We start from the raw sequence: 23,543 nt of genomic DNA, 5'->3' as shown, positions 1-23,543 counted from the left end.
CAATCATGCTCTGGGTAGCCCCGCCCTTTCCTGTTTAGGCCCCGCCTCTTCTGCGGTGTCGCAGGGCTACCTTATGTTGATGGTATCATGAACTTTCGTGGGTGGAAGTGGGTTGTGCCCACAAAAGCTCATGATACCATCTACATCAGGCATGTAAAGCAGGCTTCTGGCAGGCTGCATGTGGCCCAATCAAAATTTTTTGTGGCCTGCCACTACATTTTATAAATGAATAAAGTGTGGCCCACTGGCCACTCAGAGCACATGGCTGAGTGCAGATCATGGTTGGCCGGGCTGATCTGCACTGGCATCAAGTGCCTGCTCACAGCTGGCTGCCGTGCTCACACCTCCCCAGTGCCTGAGGAAGAAATTTGTGGCAACAATGACACTGGCTCTGGGACCCAGTCACTAGGTATGGGGGGAAGGGACTTGGAGTGCCTGGGTATGGGGGAGAGAGGAGGCATTGGGTTAGAGGGGAGGGTACTCTGGGGGAATGGAGGCGAATTGGGTTAGAACGGGAATATGGGAGTGCCTGGCTCTGGGGGAGTGAAGGGGCATATTTTGTTAATGTTTTCGGTTTTATTTATTTATTTCCAAATAAAATCACAAAACGTATATTAATTTTATATCAAATATATGTCAATTTTTTGAAATTGCATGAATAATCATATGTTTATGCAAAATCTCAAACTTACAAAGTATCTGAAATTTTCACAGAAGCCTGTTCTATTTGATTGACCATGCTCTCTACTTGTTTTTATTTCAACAAAACAAGTTATGTATCATATAAAAAATTTAAAAGTACCTTACATTTATATTTAAATTAAAAATTATTTTATGAGTAAATAACATTTTTACACATCAAATTATTGTATTCTATTAAAACAAGGTCTGAAAAAATATTATAAAATATACCTGAAACATAATCTATAATAATAAATAATTACAACTTTCCGATAGAAGTACATTTTCTTTGGTGTCCCTGAAAGCTATCAGTTTTCATTTGAGTGGTTCTCAATGGACTTCAAGTTTGACATGCCTGATCTATATATTTGTTAGTCTTTAAAATGTAACCATACTCTTATTTTTTTAAGTTTTTCCTTTTGTTATAAAGTATCTTTTATTTAAAAAAAAAAATTATAAGTAACCCCAATGCACCCACCTCTTCCCCCAGAGCCAGCCCTTCCCCAGCATCCCTCCATCCCAATGAACTCCCCCCCCTCCCTGAGCCAACCCTACCAGGGCCCCCATCCCAATGCACTCACCTCTCCCCCTGAGCCAGCCTCCCCCCCAGTGCCGGGAGCGCCCCCTTCAAATCTAAGCTTTAAAGTGGCTGCTGCTGCCTCAGCTCGCAGCGTGTAGAGAGCTGGGAGCACTTAGCCAACTCCCGGGTCTCTGTTCAAAAGCATCACATGGGCCAGAGCAGTGTGTGCTTTGCTCTCACCCCAGCCCAGCGCTCCCCCTAGCATTGCGCCCTGGGGCAATTGCCCCGCCCCTGTCTCCCTTCGCTACGCCTCTGCTTCCCTGTGCTGGGTCAGAGCGTCTCTTTAAAAAAAATTTTTTTTTTCTCCTTGACAATTCTGATGCGGCTCTTAGCATTTTTTCTGTTGCTGTTTTGGCTTTCTTTGTTAAATGGATTGGCCACCCCTGGAATAGTGTCTTTTCTGTTTGCCTTGGAAAAACAATTCCTATGAACATATAAAGCAGAAGATTCCCAAAGAGATGTTGGTGTACCTCTTTACAAACACCTACACATCTACCATTTGTCCTTCATGATGTTAAGAATATGTAACTAGAAAGATAGTATTAAGAAATAATTTAGGTTTTATGTTTGTTCTGTTTTTAAATCTGATTGTATCTGCTTTGCAAAGCATTAACTTTACAAAGCTCACTGGTCAGCTGTAATCAAGCTGTAAATTGCATTTGTAAAAAATGTTAAGTAAAAAATGTCTTGTTAAATTAATTGATGGCTTGTTTTTTATGTAGACAGTTGATCCTTGATGGACAGTGGGATGAGGTTCTTCAGTTCATTCAGCCTCTTGAGTGTATGGAAAAATTTGACAAGAAAAGGTAAAATTATGAATCTCGGATAGTAGCATCATAAGTCATGTGCAAAGGTGGAAAATATCTGGAATAAGACTTTTTAAAATTTTTAGAAAAATAAACTGTAACTACTGAATCTGAGAAGAATAGTTTACCATTCCAATTTTAGGGATTTATAGATTTGTTTAGGTCTCTACATTAAAATATTTTATTTGAAAGTATTTTAGAACTTACTGCAGACTTTAAAGTCTTCTTTAATGTGTCTTTTTATAATGGTTTATATTTGAAGAATTGTGTTTAGTTTAAAATAAAAGTATTTTCTCTGAGTTCACATCAGAGTAACCCAGGTATTCAAGAAATATTAACAGTCTTCTCCTTTCTCTTATAAATCAGCAATTATTTTAACATGTAATAATTCCAGAAGTAAATCATTGGAAAAAGACATCTTCTGTAAAGAACCAATTCTTTTGTTGCTTGGCTTATTAAATTTAAAGAGAAAAAGCTTTCCAGCTTCAGTTTTCTGCAGAATGTACTACTTGGCTACTGCTTTAAGATCTTTAGTGTTTTATACTTTATTTCTTATGTGCAGGTTTCGCTATATAATTCTGAAGCAGAAATTTTTAGAAGCCTTGTGTGTGAACAATGCAATGTCAGCAGAAGATGAGCCTCAACATGTAAGATTTTATAGTTGGCTACTCTGATTCGTTGAAAACCTCATATTGATTAGACACTATGGAAATCCATAGTAAAGAATTGTTGTTCCTAAAGTCTTATGATAGTCATTTGTTTAGCTTGAAGTTTTCATGTGTGACATAAAAAACAACAACATTTTCTGAAAGTGAAGTACTATAGTTGGGAATAGTACTGGATAGATTCTGGGCAATTTTTGCCCGTGTAATTCTAACTGTGCATGGTGCACCCCAAATTAGCTTTAAAATGCCCTTGTCATTACTTGGTCAAGTGGTGTCAAACAGTGCACTGTTTGCATGATGTGCGCAAATATGCAAAGCTAAACTGAACCCTCTAAATTAGTGTATGCTTACCACCTAAGACAGTGATTTTCAAACTATGGGTCACAACCCAGTACTTGTTTGCAGAATGTCAGGTCTTGGGTCTTGTTACTGAAGGGTGATCAGTGGGGGTACTAAGGCAGGCTATAGATTGTGCTGCGCACCAGAAGTGGCCAGTACCAGGCCTGACTCCTAGGTGCAGGCCGGAGGCAGACAAATACACAGAGCTCTGTGCACTGCTCCTGCCCTGAGCTCTAGGTCTGCACTCCCATTGCCTAGAAATTGCTGCTGGCTGCTTCTTGGGCGTAGCATGGTCTGTGATGGCAGACCAGGGAGGAAGCGTACCTTAGCTCCCCCATTGCTCCGCCGACTAGGAGCCGCTTGAAGTAAGCCTTTCCTGCCCCAGGCCTGCCCCATCCCCAAAGCTGAAGCTCTCATTCTCAGCCCCACCCCGAGCCCACACTTTAGTCAAATTATGTTGGGTCACAGGCATCAACAGTTTTCTTCAATTGTGTCATGAGAAAAAAAATTGAAAACTATTTGCCTAAGAGAGGACTTCAGAGGTGAAAGGTTTTTACCTCTACTCAGTGGACCATCTAGCACTCTGTTTTAGACTAACAACTCGGAATATGTAAATATATTACATCTTATTAAGCTCCTTAATATATTTGCTTGTTTTCAATATCTCCTAAAAGAGGAAACTTTGATTAATATTTTTGAAGTTTAATGGAACAATAATCTTGACCTGTCAATTAGATTTCCAATTGCAAGTTCACCTTTACCATTCAGATGTTAGTGTGTAATTTAAGTTCTTCAGTGTACCCTGGCTATGGTTGCTTTTATGGACAAAGATCTAATGCTGTTCAGTGTTCCTTTGCTAGTATGAAACAAATGATGTCACCGAGGACTGAGTTCATTGAATGTATGACCAGCTGAGAGGAGGAGTTATGAATAAGGTTTTTAGTGTGAAAAAGGTTTTAAATGATAACCACAACTATAGCATGAATAGGCTTTTAGGCTGTAGGCTCATTCATTGTAAAGTATTTTGCTTTTTATGTTCATATATGAACATTTTAAGTACAACTACAAAAGCATTATGAATTTTATATAAAATGTTTCTAACAAAAATATTAATTGCTCAAATCAAAAATTAACATTGCTTTAGTGAACTGTCTTGTTGCCCTATGTCCTACAACAGGGTCTTTACCTGACAGCATGCAGAGGGCAGTACAAAGTTATATATATATATAAGATTAGAAGAAAGATGCAGTTGAATAATGTAGCACTCTAATCATAGTATTACAGAGAGGAGGGAGAAAAATTGTTCTCCTTGGCCTCTGATGATAGGACAAGAAGCAATGGTCTTAAATTTCATTAAGGGAGGTTTAGGCTGGACATCAGAGGAAAAACTTCCTCACTGTCAGGGTGATTAAACACTGGAATAAATTGCCCAGGGAGATTGTGGAATCTCCATCACTGGAGATATTTAAGAGCAGGTTAAACAGGCATTTGTCGGGGATGATCTAGGAGATAGTGCTTTGTCCTGCTCTGAGGGCAAGTGTCTGGAATTGATGACTTCTCAAGGTGCATTCCAGTTCTAGTATTCTATTATTTACATAGTCTTAATGGAGAACATTATACAAAAATATCAAGAAGTTGCACCTTTTACTATGCTGGATATTTCAAAATGTCATGTTACCTATTTTTGCATGATGTAAGTTGGGGAGAACTTTGAAGGTTTTTTTTCCCATTCTCTGCAGCTAACATCTGAATTTTAGTATTGCATTTAAGCTTGCCTTCTGTTTTTAATTTTCAACAAATTATGTCAAACACGCCAGTGTATATTTAAATATGTGATCTGCAAAGAGCTATGGAGATTTTCGTTACTTGTTTTTATACACACAGATCACATATTGTCTGAGAATAAGCATGGAAAACCTCAACACAAATACAGGTTGAAACTCTCTAGTTCGGCACCCTTTGAACTGGACTGGTGCTGAACCAGAGAATTTGCTGACCACATGAGGTCAATATTGTCTAGCAGCATTACCAACACTTCCACTGCTTAGTGGGCTCTTAGAAGACAATTGGGGTAAATTAAAGCTAAATAACAGCACAGAACTCTGAGAACTAGGAGTGGTAGCTGTAAACAAACTTTATGGGATCACAGGAAACTTGGCTACACCCATTATAAGTGGACATCTGGCTAACTTAAAATCATGACAGACAATGGATGTTGCTGGACCAAAGAATGGTTGACTAGAGAGGCTCAAGCTGTAGTAGCTTTCTCAATTTCCAGTGACTGAAAATTACAGAAATTTAGGGCTTTATTTTCTTACACCAATTGAATATTCTAAGGCCACATCTTCACTACTAGGAAGATTGACACTGCCTGTGATGGTTGATCTTCTAGAGTTTGATTTAGCGGGTCTAGTAAAGACTTGCTAAATTGAATGCTGAGGGCTCCCCCATCGATGCCAATACTCCTCAACTTGAAAGGAGGTAAAGAAAGTTGATGGGAGCATTTTCTCTCATCGACCTCCCGCTGAGGAGAGCACCTCAAAGGTCGAATTAAGGTATGTCGACTCCAGTTACCTAATCAACATAACTGGAGTTGCATATCTTAATTCGAACTTCAAGGTAAGTATAGACAAGAACTCTTAAAAAATAAATCTTATTTTTATAGCTCTGAAAAGAGAATTCAACTCCCTAAAGTGGAAATACCTTCTCAACCTACAGTTGTAGCAAATTTGTTCAGCTACAGATATTAAAATTCTGAGAGCTTAAAACATGTGGTAGCTTCTATGAAAATAGCCACATCAGCATGACTTTCATTATATTAATCAACTGATTTGACATTGGCGTCCTTTAAGAAGAATTTGGTCTTAGAAATTCTCATATGAAAACTGTTGCAGACTCCCTTTATGCTAATTTAATTAAAATAAAAATTATAGTAATAGCAAAGGAAAAACCAGAGAAATCCTATTTCATGTCAACCTTCTGCAACTCACTGTGCTTGTGGTAGAAGGATAAATTTGTAACTTTAAATTAATCTGTGCCCTGTTTGTATTTAATATTTCTTCTATAGCTGGAGTTTACAATGCAAGAGGCTGTACAGTGCCTACATACCCTGGAAGAATATTGTCCTTCTAAAGAAGACTATAGCAAACTGTGTTTGTTACTCACATTGCCCCGTCTGACCAACCATGCAGAATTCAAAGACTGGAACCCTAGCACTGCACGAGTTCATTGCTTCGAAGAAGCTTGCATCATGGTTGCAGAGTTTATTCCTGCAGACAGGAAACTAAGTGAGGCTGGTTTCAAAGCAAGTAATAATCGTTTATTTCAGCTTGTAATGAAGGGATTGCTTTATGAATGTTGTGTGGAATTCTGTCAGAGTAAAGCAACAGGTGAAGAAATTACAGAAAGTGAAGTATTGCTTGGCATTGATCTTTTATGTGGTAATGGGTGTGATGACTTGGACCTGAGTTTATTGTCCTGGCTTCAGAATCTTCCACCTTCTGTTTTCTCTTGTGCTTTTGAACAAAAGATGCTTAATATTCATGTTGATAAACTCTTGAAGCCCACAAAAGCTGCATATGCTGATCTTTTGACGCCTCTTATCAGCAAGCTTTCTCCTTACCCATCATCCCCAATGAGACGGCCTCAATCAGCTGATGCTTACATGACTCGTTCCTTAAACCCTGCTTTAGATGGGCTGTCATGTGGATTAACAAATCATGATAAACGTATCACAGACCTTGGAAATAAAACCTCTCCAATGTCGCACTCCTTTGCCAATTTCCATTACCCAGGAGTGCAGAATCTTAGCAGAAGTCTCATGCTTGAAAATACAGATTGCCATAGCATTTATGAAGAGTCACCTGAGCGGTAAGTTTCACTTAACTCCATATTATTTAAAGAGAGAGAGTTGTTAATACTATACTATAACTGATCATGTTAAACTTAAAGGGTTATGTTCTTCCAGGTGCATTTGTGACTTACATTAATGGTAGTTAAAGTTGAATGTGCAAATCCTGTTGTGTTTCAAACAGTTTTTTGCTCCTCAAGCCTTTAAGAAATTATACTTTTAAACTAAAAATGGGCACGAGACCGAAAAGATTTTAATTCAATTTTCCCAAGAGTTCAGGGACATTCAAATCAGAGGCTTTTATTCAAGCCCACATATACTTTACCCAAAATATAGCAGAACTATGAAGTTCTGGCTTAAATATGAAATCAGATATACACTAGATTCTAGTTACTGAAGTTCTTATTGGAATTTACTATGTTTGAGGATATATAGTGGTATGCCTTGGAAATGTAAAATATTTCAATTGTTGATTTAAAATATTCAACATGCATTTTATTGTACTGTAAATAACAGCATTCTAACTCCTTTTTATTCTAGAAGAAGCAGAAATTCTGAGGCTTCTGTGATTTTTTTTTTTTAAACTGCTATGTCAGCAATGTAGCAAATTAAATTAGATTCAGTGTCTGTCTTGGAGAATTCCTAAATTCTGTGTTTTATTTCTTTTCTCTCACATATCCCTGCCTTCACATTTAAATAAATGGAATGTCCACAGGATGGCACTATACTTCACCAACTATCATTTCAAAATTAGGTGCTGATCCTGCAGAGAATTAAATAAAGGTTACATTTCTTATTCATGTTCATGAGTAATCTCATTGGAATCAGTGGAACTATGTCCATATGTAAATCTGTAGGAGCAGAGACTTTAAAAAAATCACCAATATTAGAAACTTGTGCAACTGTAACCACAGTTACACTTAACTGTGTATTAGGTAGATACATTGTACCTAATTGATTTTCAAACAAAATCTCAGCAGGATTTTCATATTTGCTGCCTATATTTCTATTTACAGCTAATTAGTTTATGATGACTTTGGAATTAGTTAACACCTTGTGTTAATATACAGTAATATGTAAAATGGATTTTTCTCATTTTTCTCATGTTAAGAAGTAAAACTCTTATGGAAACTTGCCCCTATCTCACCACCTTCATGACTTGAAACTTTTTTCCTTTCTAATCCTTATTAAAATCAGGGCTTATGTCTTATGAACTGTAAATATTATATACTTAGTACTCTAAATGTCTTAAACAGGTATACTGTGCAAGGTTTAAAAGAATGTCCATACTGCACACTTCTTTCAGCTGCATACAGAGTACATACACGGATCGCTCCACTAGTATGGGGATAAATAGCAGTATAGATGGAGTGGTATGGCTTAGGTGAGTAGAGCAGGAAAAGACTACGTTCCTTCCCCTCTGCTGGAGCCTTCGCCTGGAGAAAGGTTGAGCCTTTCCCTGCCTCCAGTCCTTGCCAGAGCCTTTCCTGGACGAAGTAAAATGTTTGCCAGCAGAGAGCTGCTGAAACCTCTCCCTACTGCCTTTCCCTTGCCAGAGCCTTTTATTGACATGTAGCAACATATCACAACATGAAGGCAACCTGCTTTTCACTGCTACATGTAGTTACAAATACCATATCTGCCACCACTAGTAGTGTAGACATGAACTTAGAAATATCTGAATGTTTTTCCAAATGTGGTCACCTGTGTATCTAATTCAGGGGTCAGCAGCCTTTGGCACGTGGCTCATCAGGGTAACCTGCTGGCAGGTCATGAGACGTTTTGTTTACGTTGACCGTCCTCAGGCATGGCCCCCTAGAGCTCTCAGTGGCCAGGAATGGGTACCTAAATTAACTGAGCAGATTTTTCAAGAGTGGGAGCTTATTTTCTCTCCTGTAACTGGTAAAGGAGATACTTCCTCTTGTATTCAATAAATAAAAGGAAGATCCTTTATACTTGCATGTCTGTTAATCAGGTTAAATTGGTTTTGTTAATGCACACATATACCAATAACTCAAAAATAATTTAAAAAAAATGACTGCCCCAAACCGTTAAGTATGTGCAATTTAGTTAGGTTCGAATACTCTTTAAAGAGAGTCCTAAACATGTTCTAAAGTAGTCTGCATGTTTATTAGATACCAAATAGGAATGTGAACAAATACTTGATTAAACGGTTACCCGGTAAGCATCACCCTTAATGGTAACCAGGAGTAGCCCCCTGCCTGCGGAGAGCTGCTTCAGCCTCACTTGGGCTTCCCCTTGGGAGAGGGTCCAGGAGCCACAGCGACAGCCCCTACTCTAGCCACCCTGCCTATTCCCCTTGAATCGGTTAAATGGTCAAACACTGTGTTTTGCCATGACTGTTAAATGGGATATTATATCCCTACTACTGAAATGTTTTCTAAAACAATTCCACATAGAAATACCTCTCTTACCCTAATTTTTTAAGTCCCTATAAAATACAACATTGTGAGAACAGATTTTAGTTGTACTTTTCCCTGCATAGCTAAAACAAGAACTTTCTAGCTCCCCAATGTTGAATGTAATTTAAATGAAGTTTAAAGAAATATCCTGTATAGACTGGGTGGCAGTTGTGGAGGTGCCTTGTGATGAATGTAGGCTTCCTCCCTTACTAGGAATTTAGGGAAAATTGGGAGAAGCCAACAGATGTAATTATCCTCATAAGTGGGAGAGATCCGAAAATTAAAGAGCTTGAGTAATTTGTTGATGGTATTTTGGGGTATGTCTACACTACCCCGCTAGTTCGAACTAGCGGGGTAATGTATGCATACCGAACTTGCTAATGAAGCCCGGGATTTGAATTTCCCGGGCTTCATTAGCATAAAGCTGGCGCCGCCATTTTTAAAAGCCGGCTAGTGCGAACCCCATGCCGCGCGGCTACACGCGGCACGGGCTAGATAGTTCGAACTACGTAGCCATTCCGAACTATCTGTACTCCTCGATAGTACATATACTGTATAGTACAGTACTATATAGTACAGTTCGAACTATCTAGCCCATGCCGCGTGTAGCCGCGCGGCACGGGGTTCGCACTAGCCGGCTTTTAAAAATGGCGGCGCCGGCTTTATGCTAATGAAGCCTGGGAAATTCAAATCCTGAGCTTCATTAGCAAGTTCGGTATGCATACATTACCCCGCTAGTTCGAACTAGCGGGGTAGTGTAGACATACCCTTAGATTGTTGAAGGAATGGACAACCTTCCATCGAAGACATAAAAATAGAAGCATAATGGGACTTCCAAGATATAAGGCTTTTTGGAAAAATCTGAGTGCAAAGCATTTTATCTCTGTTTTTAGGTTTTGCAATTGTTAGTGTAATAGGTTAAAATGAGATATTTTGCTGTATCTTTGGGCTTCATATAATGGGGTGCTTTGTACATAGTCATTTCAGAATTTATTCTGTAAATATTTTTTTACTTTTTAGAAGATTTTCAGTTATTCAGATTTCTCAAACTTCTTCTGTTTTCCATATCATTGAAAGAAGCGATACTCCTGTGGAGCCACAGCATTCCATTGGCAGTGAGGCTGTGTGCCAGAATTCAGTTCCAGAAAATGAGTCAGTAAATGGAGCGCAGAATTCAGGACCAGCCAAGACAGAAAAAAATGAGGTAACATTTTATTCTTTCTCTCTCGCACTCTCTCTCTCACGCTCTCTGGCTGCAAAAGCTGCTAGAAAGAGGGGAGTTGGCGAGTGTAGTGAGCAGAGAGTGCAGCCGCCAGAGAGACAGGGGTTGGCAAGCGTAGCTTTCATGCTCTCTGGCCACGAAAGCCACCAGAGAGAGGAGGGTTGGTGAGCGTAGCAAGCAGAGGGTGCAGCCCCCTAGTTTCCATATAAGAAGTCCTTTTGAGCTGCCTACTCTGATAAGCATGAAAATTGTTATGTAATGTATGTTGAGAACTTCATCCATTTATGTGATACATATGCTTTTGAATCTTGTTTTGCTCTAAGTGATATATTTTCAACGTAAGTTATATCTAATTACCTTTCTGTTAGATAAACTTTTGGTATCGTACAACTGGATGATGCAGCAGGTGAATGTGCTCTTAACTTGCATGTAACAAAAACTGCTGCATAATTAAAGACAGTGTGCAGTTATACAAAGCTAGCATAATTGTTAGAATATGTTGATCTAAGAATGAATCATTTTTGTAACATTTTTTAGCTTAGTAAATCCTTCATAGGATTTACCTGCAGGTAGTTGTTTGTGGGATATAGTGTAACATTTTGTATAAGTCCTGCCTGTGACAACTAAGAAAAATTTAAGTACACCTATTGAGTGCACTATCCAATTCAGAATATAAAGATATACTCACTATGAATGACAGAAGTCTTGTTAACTGTGTTCATTGGGAAGTAAATCAGATTTAAGTTATCCAACTTTTTTGTTTCAGTTAACTTTCAAGAAGTATTGTAGGGCTTGAAAATCTTATCAGTCAGAACTTAAATGTGCAAGATCACCAGGGATGTTCATGGGCCTTCTACCAAGACTTCTCTAAGCAGCAGCTGAGTGAGTTGTCAGTTGTTGGCTTCACTGCTTCCTACTGAAAACAGTAGGGATGTAAAATCCTGTTTAAATGGTTAACTGGTTAAACATAATGTTTAATTAGTTAACCGCTGTAAAAAGAGTTTGGCGGAGGGACCAGGCTAGAGTGACCTCCCTCTCCATCCCCCAGTGGACAGGTTCTGCTCCAGCTAGAGGGCTGGTTAATCAGAACTGTTAAGCCTCACCCGTTAAGGCTCACAGAGTTACCTTCACTTTCCACCACCCAAATATTTGCCTCTTTATTCAACAAGTGAGCTGGATATTTGTGCTAAAATTATTGGTTTTGAGATAGTGACAGTGTGGGGATGGGGCTGGGTCAAATTGTGAACACACTCTTGTTCTCAGAACACCATGTGGTGATTGTAACTTTCATTCTGACTTTTAACTCTGTTGTAACCTCAACATTGCATGTATAATCAGATAGTGTTGAAAGCCATTCTGATCTTGACAAGATCAATCTATTTGAGACATGTTCACATGCTAGGGTGTGAAACACTTCACTGAAGACTAAGCTATTAGGAGCCAGTGATGTAGAAGAGGGCTGGAACTGGGCATAGGGAGAGAGTCTTTAAATTTTTCTCAGCAAGGGGCCACTTCCCGTGTAAGCAAAACAAGCAGAAGAAACTCTGCCTCATGAAAAGATGTAAATCAAAACCAGGACTTGCTGGTATGGTGAAATCAGAAGGGAAGGTTATGCTGAGAACTGTTAAAGATCTATGGAAAACTTCTCGTTTTTTTTTTTAAAGAAATATAGCATTTATGATTAAGGAATTCATTTGTTAAGCCTGTGTTCCTAACTTTTCCATGTTTCCCTGAGGCAGTTACTCAAGAAATCACAGTTCATAACTCAGTGAACTCTGGAGAAATCTCTTAACAAATGGGGGCTCAGGAAAGCTGTAGTATTGGGTCTAGACAGCCAGATTGCAGGGTCCCACTGCTCAAGAAGGATGCCAGAAATGAGGTCTGTATATATAAATGTGCCTGAAAGACCCAAAGCTCAGAACAGTGATTGGCTTCTGTTCACACCGAGAGAGGTAGAAGCACATGGGATTCAGCAGTTGAATAAAAATCACAGTTGACTGGTCTCAGTCCAGAAAAGGTAACTAGGCCAAGTGGTAATAGACAACATTGTTTCCATTTGTACTTAACTCATGCATCACAGTTAACCTCTTAATGAGGTGAGTGGGGATAGTTCACATCTTTCAAAGCTTTTATTTTAAGCTGTCTGTAGACTTGTGATAACACCCTGCATTATTGCATACAAGAATTAGGGTTGTTAAATAGCATGTAATTGAATAGTCATGTAAACGCATTTAATATTATTGGTTACAGGACTGTTAGATTGTCCCCGGAGGTTGGGGCCAGCAGCCAGTGTGCTCCTGGCTTCACTCCTGGGGGGGAGCCCTCTGCCGTCCTGCAATGCTGCCTCTCTCTATCTAGCAGCAGAGCAGGGCGGCAGGTAGGAGCCAGTCTGCATGGGGAGCTGCTTTAAAAAATGGCTTCCAGCACAGACCGGCTCCATCTGCTGCCCTGCACTGCTGCCTTTATGATACAGAGGCAGCAGCGCAGGGCAGTAGCAGCCCCTGTATGTGGGGGCCTGGGGTTCGCCATGGACAGAGGCTGCTCTGCGGCAGCAGTCCCTGTCTGTGGTGGGGCGATCCGAGCGCCCCATGGACAGAGGCTGCTCCAGCACGGTTAATTTTATGTTACAGTAGAAACAAGAATCTGTACCTTGTGCAATTAGTATCATGCATCAATAGAAGATCCACAAGCTTGTCTAGTTGTGCACCGACAGCTTGTTCTAATTTACAACATTAAGAGTTATAGGGGTGTTTTTGCTTTGGGTTTTGGGCAGTATACATATGAGTTGACAAAAGAAGGCCAACTTGCAATGTTTCTGAAAAGGAGAAAAATCTTTTTTCTCTACTGCTAATTATTTTACCTTAACTTTTGGTATTCCAGTGTTTAAATTTTGTCCCGTAGGATTGCTATAGCTTTGTGCTTGCATTACTAATGTAAAAAATAGCTCTGAAAACTGCAGAAATGGCATCTTTAAGCAGCAGATAAATGTATTATGTGTATTCAGTCTTACTTGCTTACTATTGTGACAAAGCCACTTCCATTCTTCAGTTTCATAAAGCCAGGTTCAAAAAGTTAAACCTTAATATTAACCATTAAAGCACAAACTGTCAACATTGCATATCAAAATATACTGAGCAAATATCCTTAAATCACACTTTGCTCTCAAAGAGCATTTTCTTACTTTGCTTATCTGTAAATATTATTATTGATAACAATTGTTAATTTGTGTGTAAAGGACCTTCACAGACATTAAAATTCTAATTATTTTAAGCCTAATTGTGTCTAACCCAAATAACCCTTACTTTTTTAAGCTTCGTGATTCAACGGAGCAGTTTCAAGAATATTATAGACAAAGATTGCGTTACCAGCAGCATTTGGAACAGAAAGAGCAGCAACGACAACTATATCAGCAAATGTTGCTTGAAGGAGGAGTAAACCAGGAAGATGGGACAGACCAGCAACAAAATCTTACTGAACAGTTTCTCAACAGGTTGGCTTTAGTTCGCTCGTGCATTGACATGTCATCTTATGCTCTTCTGTAATAAATTATCCCCTGTATTGTAATCTTCTATTTTAACATTGCTTAGATATTCAGAATGCCAAATAAGGAATTCATTTTTTATCAGATATACTCAAATATAACTTTCTGGGCTGAAATTGAGCTTGCCAGAATATTTTTTTCAAACTCTTCTGTCATCAATAGGAATGAAAAATAACTCACTGAACAATTTAGTGAAATAGTAATGAATTTATATGCAGCTATTTGAAGTTGTTTGTGGTCTCACTTTAAACATTTTCTACTAAGATAACCCTGTAATTGGGAGAGCTTTTCTCCATATTAGCTTATACTTACACAATTCGTTTCTAAGGTTTGGGGTATTGATATGAAAATCATGAGGAAAGCTGACTAATTTCTAAATGAGCAAATCTGCTTTAGTAGTTAACTTAATTGGAAGATGAAATAGGCAACTGGCTTACTTGTCATTTTTCCTATGTTTAGTAATATAATGAACTTAATTTAAACCAAGCAGCAATTAAAAAGATGGGTTAGTTTAGGTAATTTTGTCTAAAGATGACAGTTGTCATTCTAATGCTACAAATCTCTCCTCAAAATACCGTAACCTCTATCTGCTCAAAATTTGAGTAAATAGACCAAATTTTGCAAAGAAAATCTTAGCACTTTGTACGTAACTTTTTGATGTCTGATTACTACAGTTTATAATTTGACTTTCTAGCAAAGCACATGAGCAAACTTAAATCCAAGAATGTAAAGTTTAAACATGGATCTAGGTGCTAAGTTTTAGACCTGGATGCTGAAAAACTGGATATATTTAAGGAAATCTTTAAGGACACTAATTGTACAGCCATTTTTGTACTGAATTCTTCAGAGGTAAAAAATTTTTACCTCCTTGTGGTGTATTTTACCAAGTCTGCTGTACCCAGTTCTGTTGTGTAAACCCACCTTGCTTTGCCCTAAATGACTTGACCTAATTCAACGATTATTCAATATAAGGAATACAATTATAGAACCAAATAATTTTAAAAATAGTAATTTAAACTACTGATAATAAGCATTTGGGAATTTTAAATTAGGCCTAAAGATGGTCATCAGGCAAATATTCTATAAACATTCTTGAAATATTAATTGGCTGTGATTGTTATATGGAAAGTATTTATTTTTAAATCAGGCTCTTCATGTTAAAATGTCTCATGTCTGCTTTAATTTTTAGCCCCTCTGGGAGAAGAGTGAAATTCTTACGGATATATTTTTCTGGCCATGTAAAATAAACTCTTTTAAAACTCACAGGATAATAGGGAACATCACATTTATAAATGGAATTCTTTATTCTCATTAGTTCTTAAAACCAAGACTTATTTGAAGGAATGCATGAATACTATTTAAACTCTGGTAGCAAGTGAGTTCAGAAGCAAAATTCATCAAATTAGTTGAAGCATTATTGCTCAGATCTAGTATTTTGTGTCTTTTTATGCAGGATTGCTTTTGATATTAATGGAAAGCCTATGCATAAGTCTAGTTACAGCCCAATATTCAGAAATCTACACATCTAAATAGACAGATTTTAACTCTTTTTTTTAATAGAAAAACAACCTCTTAATGTTTGTTAGGTCTATGCTAAATAATCTACCCCATGTATGAACTGTTATCAAACACACAAGTCTGGTATAAAACAGTTGTGGAAAAGCACCTCCTTCATCTCTCTGGGCACAGCATTTCACAGCATTTCCCCTTCTGGCTGTGGGGACCTGGAGTAAATCTGTCTCGTTCTGGAGAGTTTTTGTTCCTCACTCAGGGTATTTACAAGGTAGATTTCTTGGTAGGCTTAAGGAGTACGTTTCAGTCAAAGAAACAAGGTAATAACATACAAATGTCAGAGAGGTAGCCATGTTAGTCTGTATCTATAAGGTGGAGACCTGAGGCACCTTAAAGATTAACAGATGTATTTGGGCATAAGCTTTTGTGGGTCAAAACCAGTTTGAGCCCATGTATCTGACAGTGATTTTGACCCATGAAAACTTATGCCCAAATAATCTGTTAGTTTTTAAGGCGCCATGGGTCTACTTGTTTTAATATAAAAGAGGGAATACTTTTTTTCATTAGCCTATCTCTGGCGTGTTACGTCATTATGCTTGCGGTCTAGATGCCAATATATGCATAGTTGCTTCCCCTATAGAGAGGAATGCAGCCTTCCACTCGAGAAGTCTTTTCCCCTAGGAGGATGGTATTTTAAAGGTCACGGGTAGCCCTTATTTGGGCTCAGATATCCCTCATAAACTTGAGAGAATCTCTTTTCAGCTCATGTGGGGAGGGGAAGAAGGACCTCTGCCATTCTAGGGCTGAGCAAAGTCCCTTCTGTCAGCATCCTCCTACCAATGGCCAGACCAGTCACCTATAACAGCAGGGAGAGGATGTTGGCTGAGGGGGAGCTCTGTGATTGTGAACTATTTCTGTTCACTTATCCTGCCAGAGTTCTTTTGAGCTGCATTCACTGACTCTCATGACACCTTTGAGGAGCTGTGGGCATTGTCCAGGGTTCTCTGCTTGGCGTCCCCTTCAGGCTTTTAACTTTGTCCTCACGCTTGTTTTTTCTTCTGTTGTCCCCTGTATTTGAGTCCCAGACTCAGTGGCTGCTCACCTTATGTTGGGGTAGGGGTCTTTAGCTATGGGTGGGCATGTTCCCACCCACTTTCTAGATCCCAGCAGGACCAATCTCTTCCTGCTGTGTCTGGTCTGACTTTGTCACATAATAGATTCATACTAGAAATCTCATGAGCTTGAAATCCCCAAAATGTCATTATTTCAGCTATGTAGTAAAATATATAACCTAAAATAAAGTGTTCCATGTTTGAGCTAGCGATCATGGTTATTTTCTACAGTTCTCTCATTGAAGTGATGCTAGGTTGTCACTTTGGTAACAAAGTGTAAAGGAGTATTTTTGTGATTATTTTATGATGGAAAGATATTAAATTAGAGGAAACTTGTTTTACTTTGACATCTTGTCAATTTGTTCATATGATAATACTTTGTCTTTCATGTTGACAGGGTGGGGAAAGTACAGGCAGTCCCCGACTTACGCGGATCCGACTTATGTCGGATCCGCACTTACAAACGGGGCTTTCTCGCCCCGGAGCTCACAGGCAGCGGTCAGCCACCTTGAGCTCCGGGGCGAGAAAAGCTGCTTCTGGTGCCCCTGGTCTGCTGGGGACCATCTCCAGCAGACCAGGGACACCGCGAGCAAACCCGCAGCAGCGGAGGAGTCCCCCGCTTCTGAGGCTTTGCTCTGGCAAAGCCTCAGAAGCGCGGGAACCCGCCGCTGCTGCGGGTTTGCTCGCGGTGCCTCTGGTCTGCTGGGGACCGTCTCCAGCAGACCAGGGACACCGGGAGCAAAGCGGTCCGGCACCAGAGCAAAGCCTCAGAGGCGAGGCACCCCCCGCTGCCGCTTTGCTCCCGGTGTCCCTGGTCTGCTGGGGGGGGGGGGGGGGCGCAGCTAGTGTGCCCCCCCCCCAGCAGACCAGGCTTTTGTTGTGGACCCTGGGGCAGAGCAGCTGGGGCGCTACCGGTTGGTCCCGCAGCGCCGCTCTGGGCACTACTGGACCAACCCGGCAGCACCCCAGCTGCTCTGCCCCAGGCGTCCTGATTCAGCCGCTGCTGGTCAGTTTCAGCAGCGGCTGAATCAGGACTCCTGGGGCAGAGCAGCTGGGGTGCTGCTGGGTTGGTCCAGTAGCGCCGAGGAGCAGTGCTACTGTAGCAACCCAGCAGCACCCCAGCTGCTCTGCCCCACACGTCCCCAAGTCAGCCGTTGCTGAAACTGACCAGCGCTGACTACAGGAAGCCCGAGGCACAGTTGCTCTGCCCCAGGCTTCCTGGAATCAGCTGCTGATCAGTTTCAGCAGCAGCTGACTTGGGGTTCTTAAGTTGAATCTGTATGTAAGTCAGAACTGGCGGTCAGTTTCAGCAGCGGCTGAATCTGGACGCCAGTTCCGACTTACATACAGATTCAACTTAAGAACAAACCTACAGTCCCTATCTTGTACGTAACCCGGGGACTGCCTGTATGTCAAATTATTGTCACTCCTTAAGCAAATGGGCTACTAAAAGCCTTTGGGTCAAACACCATTATAATTAAATATAATCTTCATACTTTTCATAGATTAATTATTATACTTATCATGCCACTGGGCAACATGGGTACAACTTCACTTTTTAAAACTTTTTCAAGTTGCCATATTATAAACTGGTGGTTTTTAAAAACTTTTATTGTCTGTTCTTATCACCTTTGTGCAGGTCTATCCAAAAGTTGGGAGAGTTAAACATAGGTATAGACACTCTTGGAAATGATGTGCAGACACTCAGCCAGCAATGTAATGGGAGTAAAGAGCATGCATCTAATATGCCAGCAACTAACTTCGTATCACCACCTTCAGATGTTAGTCAAAGAATAGGCTCTGATACCCAAAATGTTAATACAAGCACCCCTCAAAAGCGTGGATCAACAAATCAGATGCCCATTCTTGAAGAATCACCTGTTCGTGGGAGTAAAACGTAAGAACTAGAGATTGTTCAGAGCTGGAAATCTAGTTAATCTTCAGTTAATACCATGAGGATGGGTACTGTATTTTGAAAACTAGAAAATTCATCACAAATACATGGTGTATAGAGATCCACAACCTGACCTGAATCTGATGGAACCTGAGTGAAAGTGCTAGGTCTAGATTGGGTAGGAAAACTGGTGGGTTAAGTTGACTCTCCTCGTCCTGCTGTGCAATCATTGCAGTGAAGGCAGCGTGCCTCTCTCCCATTGTCTGCTGCCATCTAGCTGCATTATGCATGCTGTGAAGTGAATGTGCTGAGGTGTTGCGAACCTCAGTCTATATGTACACTTCCTGAAGATCGAAACTTCTGCGATTGATGCAGAATCTGAGGTATCCAGTAAACTTCAGTACTCCACTGGAACAAGAGGAGTAAGATAAGTTGATGGGAGATCATTACCCATCAATGCAGAGTGGTGTAGACACTGTGTTAAGTTGATCTAACCAATGTCGACTCCAGGTATGTCATTTACATAGTTGGAGTAGCATAACTTAGGTTGACTTACTTGCTCTTGTAGGCAAGGTCTCACTCTATAGCACATATAGTGCAGTTGGGGGTGGTGAATGACAGGAGCAATACACACAGTCACCATCACATTGAGCTGCCACCATGCTGACTCTGTGAGTAGGAGCAGGAGAGCTCACTCCATCGGTAGCAGGCAGTAGCAGGTTTGAGGAAAATGGTTGGGGTTGGGTCATAAAATGCCTGGACTCTCTCAAGGTCAGGTGGGTTATGGGCAAAAAATTAGGCTTTAGCAGACCTTCAGCAATATACCATGCCTGATAAAAGGTGAATGGAAATTTGATATTTTTCAGTTTATTTAGATTTGTTCTTTTGATAGACAACCCTGCAAACAACATATCCTGATTTTTTTTTCTGTCTGTATAAATCTTATCAGTTGTTTTCCATTTTACTGAGTGACTGCCTACACAAGCAAATAGTAAAAATGACTGCACACCTTCTGTATAATGCAGAAAATAATGGAGCAGGGAGAGGGAAACTTGCTCTCTTTTTTAGATGTTGCTTGTAGTCAATTTAACAGTCCTAGACCAGTACAATTTTCAAGATGACAATATTGCTTTTAGTTAACTATTTAACATTTTATTTCACTTTGCCTTTGCAAAAACATTAAAAAAATTATATAAAATGATGGCTTATTGTTTGTGTCAGACTTAAATGTTACTGTTGCACCTATATATTAATGAGTTAATTCTGAATGCCTGGTTGGATATTAAGTCTCAGAGGGGTAGCTGTGTTAGTCTGTAACCGAAAAAACTTAAAAAATAACGAATGGTCCTGTAGCACCTTAGTGACTAACAAAACATGTAGATGGTGTCCTGAGCTTTCTTGGGCACAACCCACTTCTTCAGATGAATGGAGTAAAAGGTCCAAGGTAAAAATAAATAGCAGACAAAGAGAGTGGATGGGGAGGGAAAGAGAAGGAAAAAGATAGGAAAAGAAAAAAATCTTGTCAGTGTGTCCTTGCTAAATGAGGCTAATAGAGTGGGTTGTAATTCCCAGTACAGGCAGTCCCCGGGTTACGTACAAGATAGGGACTGTAGGTTTGTTCTTAAGTTGAATCTGTATGTAAGTCGGAACTGGCGTCCAGATTCAGCCGCTGCTGAAACTGATCAGTTTCAACAGCGGCTGAATCTGGACGCCAGTTCCGACTTACATACAGATTCAACTTAAGAACCCCAGGCATCCCCAAGTCAGCTGCTGCTGAAACTGATCAGCGGCTGATTCCAGGAAGCCCGGGGCAGGAGCTTCCTGTAGTCAGCCACTGGTTAGTTTCAGCAGCGGCTGACTTGGGGACGCCTGGGGCAGAGTAGCTGGGGTGCTGCTGGGTTGGTCCAGTAGCGCTGCCGCTCCTTGGCGCTACTGGACCAACCCAGCAGCACCCAAGCTGCTCTGCCCCAGGCGTCCTGATTCAGCCGCTGCTGAAAGTGACCAGCAGTGGCTGAATCAGGACGCCTGGGGCAGAGCAGCTGGGGTGCTGCCGGGATGGTCCAGTAGCGCCCAGAGCGGCGCTACGGGACCAATCGGCAGCGCCCCAGCTGCTGTACCACAGGTGTCCGGAGCAAAGCTGCGGAGCACGGGGGCAGCGGGACAGCCCAGATGCGCCATGGCTGTCCTGCTGCCCTCAGGCTCCGCGGCTTTGCTCTGCTTTGCTCCCCCTCTCCCTGGTCTGCAGACCAGGGGGACGGGGAGCAAAGCCGCGGAACACGCGGGCAGCGGACAGCCCAGACGCATCCGCAGGTCCTGGTCTGCAGGCCAGGGAGAAGGGGAGCAAAGCAGAGCAAAGAAGGCCGCGTCCTGGTCTGCAGGCCAGGGAGAAGAGGAGCAAAGCAGAGCAAAGCCGCGGAGCACGCGGCCAGCGGACAGCCCAGACGCATCTGGGCTGTCCGCTGCCCGCGTGCTCTGCCGCTTTGCTTCCTCTCCCTGGTCTGCTGGAGACCAGGGAGACGGGCCCCGTTCGTAACTGCGGATCCGACATAAGTCGGATCCGCGTAACTCGGGGACTGCCTGTACTTAGCTTTTGATGTCATTAGGATGTGGAATGTAGCAGCCCTTCCAGTTCAGGTCTTTGTCCAAACCTTGATTACAGGTGTCAAATTTGTAAATGAAAGCAAGTTCCACAGCGTCTCTCTCAAGCTGTTTTTTTTTTAATTGCTTTGTAATAGAATAGTCACTTTTTAGATCTATTAGTGAGTACCTATCTTTCTCTGCTTCTATTTGTGAAGAAGTGGGTTGTGCCCATGAAAGCTCATGATCCCATCTACATTTTTTGTTAGTCTCTAAGGTGCTGCAGGACCATTTGTTGTTTAAGTTTTTTGCTTGGATATTGTTGTTCTTGTCAGAATACATTCATAAATAGACAAACTAGAAATCAGAGAGAGCAGCTTATATTGTGTATTGCATGAATTCATTATTTTAAATGTTTTTTAAAAACAAACAGCATACCAGAACATGCTATCATTCAGCCACAACTTGAAGATTCTTCGGGGAATCTAACTAGAACAAGAGGTGATGAGGTGAGACTTCTTAAAAAGGTATTTACATTATCCTTATTAGACACAACCTTTGAATCTGACTATATATTATCAGATGCTAAGATCAACAGTATTTGTAATGTGTTTCTAATACATGCCAAGTTTCAAAATGAAGAAAATTAAGATGAATGTGAAGATGGAGGTGTGAGGGGACTGGATGCAACGAAATTTCAGGTTCCACCCCAAAACAACTGCTACTCCATGAAAATCTGTTCAGACCGCAGCTTGCTCTTTAGGTCTTTTACACTTGTGTTTTCATATGCCACTTCCCACAATGGTGCTTATGGGACTTTGTCCATTACTTTCATGAAGAATATTGGGAATATTTTGAATGGAGTCAGTGTCAGCTGCCGGTCAGGGTGTCAGACCGAGTGTGAGACCGAGAAAAGGTTTAACGTCCGTGCCTTTACCGCTAGGACCGGGGTCCCGTCGCGGAGGCAGCCAACAGGCTGACAGACGCCCCAGAGCTTATAGGAAGAGCTTATTACATCTCAGATTTCAGCTGCTAGGATACAGGATCCCTTCGCAGCGGGCAGTCTAGGGAAGACTGAGAGATGCCCCAACGGATCTGTCACCTGGGAGTGACACGATTCAAAATGCCCAAACTCTTCCTATACCTGTCCCTTATGACCGGCTGAAGTTCTTTTAAATTGTGCTTGGTTCTGTTACAGCAACTGAAGGAGTCAGGTTAAAGCTTAAACAGTTACAGGTTTATTAAAAAGGCTTATAAATCATATGGTTACAATGGCTATTGCTCTATTTCTTAACTGCTAGCAAATATAGATCTTAAAAATGCTTACAAAGAAAATAAAGATAGAAAATAGAAATAATGGTACCAAGTGACCGCTTAATCTTTAAAGAGCTCTAAGTCCATGCATCTGATGAAGTGGGTCTTTGCCCACAAAACCGTATGCTCCTACACTTCAGTTAGCCTATAAGGTGCCACAGGACTCCTTGCCGCTAAGTCCATGTGTACACTTAAGACAAAGGACCGCATCCAGGTACAATTTTTACCCCCTTTCTGTGCCTCTCGACTCCAGCGGGTCAAGCCAGGGCCGGTCCCTCAATTCCTAGGAAAGACGAATACGAGTTGGGCGTCCCCATGGAACCTTGGGAGGTCAAACACCTTACCTGACCAGGAGATAGATGGTAGATTGACACTCAGAGTAAATGTACTGCTGGACCCATCTTTATACCCATAGGGGCCCGTATCCTCTTTCTTATCTAAGATGCTGAATTGTACTGGTCTGTCTTTGTGACGCCAGTTCTTACAAGCAAGTTTAAACTTAATTTACACTTTCAAGAGAGAGAACTAAATTGTGAGTACTGGACACTTTTTTTTATTGGGCGAGAGATTCCTCCCCCCGCGGACGGCTATGTGTTTGTATCAATATGGGTTTCAGTCAAGAGCACTCCTCGGCAGCCTTTTGGTCAGCAATTGGCGTATCTCTGTTTACAGCCATTCAGGGTCACAGCAGCCTGCATATCCAGGCCTTCTGTTCAAGGCTTGTACTGCTCTGTGTGCCCTGCATGCTCCAGGCAAGCAAAAATGGATGTTACAGAGGGGTTCCTGTCTGGCTACAGTCAGGCAACACAACTTCCCAGCTATCTTCCTTATGAAGGGTTTGATATAGTGAGGGGATGGTGGTGATAATGATAGAAGTATCAAATGACTAGATATTAGTTTGTTGCACCCACATTCTAAGATAGGCAGTAAAACATGTTTCCCTCTGTTTAAGAGGGCTTTGTGGAGTATCCCATTTCTCACCCCACTTCCATCCATCCACCTATTTTCTGTGGTTCAGATTTTCAAG

The 23,543-nt window shown here is 41.0% G+C and overlaps 1 protein-coding gene across 4 annotated transcripts in view; it reads left to right on the top strand.

Moving 5' to 3' along the window:
• Positions 1-23,543, top strand: part of WDR47 (WD repeat domain 47) — a 57,693-nt gene that overhangs the window by 20,331 nt on the left and 13,819 nt on the right. The window contains exons 3-9 of one of the 4 annotated variants that reach the window (XM_006132626.4): positions 1,984-2,067; positions 2,630-2,714; positions 6,139-6,941; positions 10,425-10,548; positions 13,878-14,056; positions 18,371-18,628; positions 21,636-21,711. In XM_006132626.4, the coding sequence (XP_006132688.2) occupies positions 1,984-2,067; positions 2,630-2,714; positions 6,139-6,941; positions 10,425-10,548; positions 13,878-14,056; positions 18,371-18,628; positions 21,636-21,711 (1,609 nt within the window). Of the gene's footprint in view, positions 1-1,983; positions 2,068-2,629; positions 2,715-6,138; positions 6,942-10,421; positions 10,549-13,877; positions 14,057-18,370; positions 18,629-21,635; positions 21,730-23,543 lie in introns of all 4 variants that reach the window. The other 3 variants (XM_006132624.4, XM_006132625.4, XM_006132623.4) reach the window with 3 other exon arrangements.

Source organism: Pelodiscus sinensis, chromosome 9 (genome assembly GCF_049634645.1).
Source record: "Pelodiscus sinensis isolate JC-2024 chromosome 9, ASM4963464v1, whole genome shotgun sequence".
Classification (NCBI taxonomy): domain Eukaryota; kingdom Metazoa; phylum Chordata; order Testudines; family Trionychidae; genus Pelodiscus; species Pelodiscus sinensis.
This window is presented reverse-complemented; position numbering and strand designations above follow the sequence as displayed.